Below are 3,975 nucleotides of genomic sequence, written 5' to 3' on the forward strand. Positions count from 1 at the left end.
GCCCCAGGATCATGGAACCGTCACAGAGCCATAGGATGCTGTGAGTTAGACTGGTCCCACTGCCTGCAGTGCACAGGGACACCCACAGCTCCATCAGTGCCCAGAGCCCCCCAGCCCGACCCTGGGGGTCTGCAGGGACGGCACACCGACCACGTCCGGGTTGGGTTGAGAGATGACAGAAGAAGAGATTAAGGGTGGAAGTGAGTTTACTTGGTGGGGCATGGGCCATGGGGCCGCGGCGTGCAGCCACAGATGCAGGCGGGGGGCAGCGTGTGGGGCCGGGCTGGAGGGACGTGGTGGGTCCTGTAGGGCAAGTGGGCGCCCAGGTCCCGGCGGCACAGGGGGACACACACCTGGGTGCTGCGGGGAGAGACGGGCAGAGGCATCAAGCAGGGTCCATGCAGCTCAAACACCGCAGAAACCACCCTGTCCCCTTGCCAAAACACAGCACCCCCCCACCCCACAATTTAAGAAAAAAAAGTCTTTAAATCCCTCATACCCCACAGCTCCCAGCATGGCCATGGCCAGCGCAGCACCCAGGCTGGCCAGGATGGCGGCGATGATGACCGCAGTGCTGCTGCGACGCGCAGGTGTGGGGTCGATGGTGCTCAGGCTGCGGGCTGAGGGGTGGCACCCAGGGTTAGGGTGGCATGGGGACACTGGGGAGCTCTTCTCCCCTTTGGTTTCGGGGTGGTGGCACGGAGGTCACAGCCCCACTCCCACCAGTACCTCTCCTCAGGAGGATGGGGTCGGACCACTTCGTCTCCGCTTTGGGACCACGGCAACCCATCAGCAGGAACTTCACCCTGCAGGATGGGCACCTCTGGCACCGGGACGGGGACAGCGCGATGCCCCATCCCACGAGCTCACCTGTAGGGCCCCGGGGAGGGCAGGGGTCCATTGCAGGGTGCCTGGCTGTGGCACTCCGTGTCCCCACCGACCCGCAGCACGGCTGCACCGGGAGCTGAGCATCCGTAGGCGGCCGCTGCCATCTCCAGTGTCATGTAGGCGCGGGCGGAGGGCAGCCCCTCGTATGGGGGCACCTCGGCGCTGGATGTGGGGTTTTTGAAGGCGGTCGAGGCTGCACGGCGCCGATGTGGGGGTGAGCAGCTGGGGGTGAACGTCCCTGATGCCCCCCACCACAATAGGCACTCACCATCGGCAAAAGCCACCGCCAGCCAGACGGCATCGGAGGCATTGGCGAGGGGCTCGAAGATGCAGCGGGGTCTCTCCAGCGCGAAGGTGGTGGCCGTCACCTTCCCCGGCATGCTGCCAGGGGCCACGCGAGGCACGTAGGGCAACAGGACTGGGGGCACAGCGGTGAGTGGAGGCCTCCCCCCAGCACCATGACCCATAGGAAGCCCCTCGCAGCCCCCCAGAGATTCACCCAGGCCGGCAGCCGCATCCATCCCAGCCAGCGCCAGCAGCACCCACGGCAGCTCCATGGCGGTGTCCGTGCAGCACTGACCCGCTCCGTCCCACTGCCGAGGGGCCAAGCTGCCCCCGTGCCCCCGCCGACACGGCCCTCCCAGCCCCGCATTCCTGCACTGGCTCCACCAGCACGGCAGGACCCCGCGGGCAGAGAGGGACAGGGCCCCTCCCAGGTCACCACAAGTCCTGGAAACAGCCCTGGGCTGTGTGACCCCAGAAACAGGACGCCGAGGATGCAGACACTGCTCTGTGATGCAAAAGGGGAAACCGAGGCACAGAGGCGGTGCTGGAGCAGCATTTGAAGGACTGGTTGGCAGGACTAGGAGGCTTCGTTTGGGCTATGGGGGGGATAGGGTGAGTGCTCCTCCCGCCCCGTTCACCCCAGTACTGCCTGAATCCCATGGGTGCCCCATGTCCCCCTGGCACCCAGAGTCAGGCTCGTCGCGGGTGCAGCCAGCGTCGCCCCAAAGGCAGGGAAGTGCCTGGAGCCTTCACGCCCCAAACTCACCCAAAACCCAAAGCATTCAAGGGTGACCGGTCCCACCCAGCGCAGAGGGTGGGGTGGCAGCTGAGTTGCCATCTCCCCATTCTTGCCCTTTACAAGTTTCGGGGCCGGGCTCTCTCCCCCCTTCTTCACCCAGCAAGGGCTCCCCAGGACCCCCAGCCCTGGGCACAGGGACAGGGACCACGCTGCCCCTGGCTGGAGCTGTGTTGGGGCTTAGGGCCGGCCCAGCAGCAGGGCTGAGCGCTCTCTGCACTGTTTGCCAAGGGCTGGGGCTGCCGCTCCTGTGCGGGAGAGGATTTCTGCCTTCTCCTTCAGATTAAGTGGAAATGGGGCATCCAGAGATTACACAGCCCTGCAGGGGGGGGGGGGGGGGGGGAACCAGGCACAGCTGCAGCCAGCCTCCCCGCGCCGGGGCTGGAAGGTGCTCTGAGCGAGTTTGCCGATGATGCTGAAGTGGGAGGAGCTGTTGGCTGGCAGAGATTAGAGAGCTGGGTAGGTTTGTGCACACCTGCATTCAAGGGTGAGTCACAGGAGGAGCAAGCTTTCGTCAAAGCTCTGACGAACACCGTGAGAGCACAGCGAGAACTGCAGCCCCTTCCACTGAGCCACGCGCGGATGCACGAGTTTCACAGAAACAAGGCCAGATATCCCACTGGTTTTACGGTTTTGTTGCCTTTTTTTTTTTTTAACATTTTAATTAAAATATATATATATAAATAAGTTTTGTTACTTACATACATGAACTCCGTTATATATTTTATACGAGGCCCAGGGCAATTCCTCTTCACTCGACACGGCCCGGGTAAGCCAAAAGGTTGGAGACCCGTGGATGACACAGCCCAGCTGGGGAGGGGAGAACCAGGCACAGCTGCAGTCAATCTCCCCGTGTTGGGAGGGGGGGGCTGGGGAAGCTGAGGGGCAGCAGTGGCAGGAGCCTGATCTCCAGGGTGAAACCCCAACAAGAGCTGCAGCTGGGGATGCTCAGGAGCTGTGCCCTCAGTGCTCGCTCAGGGCTCCAGCTGCTGGTGACTGCCCTGGGGACATGGGGTCAGCACACCTTGGGGGTCAGCGTTCAGCTAAGAATTACCAATGTTGGCACTGCGGGAGAGCAGGAAAGCCACATGGCACAGCTCCAGTGCCACCGTGTCCTGGCAGGGACAGAGCCACCCAAGGGTCCCCCCGCAGCCAGGGAAGGAGGCAGCTGTGAGCCCAGGCTTTGGGTCAGCAGCAGTCTCAGCAGCCAGCTGAGGCTCTGGGCAGGCTGCAGCTGATTCACACGCAGCAAGGCCCACTCGAGGGATGGCTCCAACCACGCTCAGCAGGAAATTCTTGCTTTGCCTACAGAGAATTTTCACCTCAGCGCACTGCTTTGCTCCCTGGGACTCTATCGGGGAACGGAAAGCTGAGCTGTAAACTAGAAACCTCCCCTTTTGTGAGCAGGGCAGGGGAACAACGCCTCTTTCTGCAGAGCCCAGCAAATCACAGCTAGCTTAGAAGAGGACCCTGTTTTTGCAGCATCTCCAAACAAAGCCAGCCTGGTGGTCAGAGGGTTAAGCAAGAGAGTGCAAGCACCAGGAGGACACCAAGGACAACTCCCCAGCCCTTAATGGCTCTGAAAACCCTTTTGATTTTGTACCAGCACGACAGACAGAGGCCTCGTGGAGAAGAGCATCACTGCTGGCAGCAGCAAGGGAAGCAGAGGGCCTGTCACCACCCGGTGGCACCAGCACTCCCTGCAGCAGCACCAGCACAGAGGCTTCATCAGGCACAAGAGCCCAGCAGCCGGCCACAGGGCTAAGGCACAGCCCCCAAACTGCTGCTGCTTCCAGGAGGGGGGAAGCAGAGGGTGAAACAGCAAGCCAACCCCTGGCATCCCACCCCTGCAGAGAGCCGTGGTTCTCTGGCAGAGCCGAGCTTTCCCTCCCTTCTCCTGGCTGGAGCATGTGTCCCCAGCTCCAGGGAGCAGGCCGGTCCCTCCGAGGGGGACACAGGGGAGGCACCCCGAGCCATGAGGCAGGATGAAGGCAAAGCAGCAACTC

At 62.5% G+C, this 3,975-nt stretch overlaps 1 protein-coding gene across 1 annotated transcript; it reads right to left on the reverse strand.

Moving 5' to 3' along the window:
• UPK3B (uroplakin 3B) lies at positions 252-1,445 on the reverse strand. The gene is made up of 4 exons (XM_021416103.1): positions 1,157-1,445; positions 871-1,081; positions 730-806; positions 252-620 (listed from the first exon to the last, which is right to left on the reverse strand). The coding sequence occupies exons 1-4, from the start codon at positions 1,443-1,445 to the stop codon at positions 406-408; spliced, it is 792 nt and encodes a 263-aa protein (XP_021271778.1). The 3' UTR covers positions 252-405.

Source organism: Numida meleagris, chromosome 18 (genome assembly GCF_002078875.1).
Source record: "Numida meleagris isolate 19003 breed g44 Domestic line chromosome 18, NumMel1.0, whole genome shotgun sequence".
NCBI classification, from domain to species: domain Eukaryota; kingdom Metazoa; phylum Chordata; class Aves; order Galliformes; family Numididae; genus Numida; species Numida meleagris.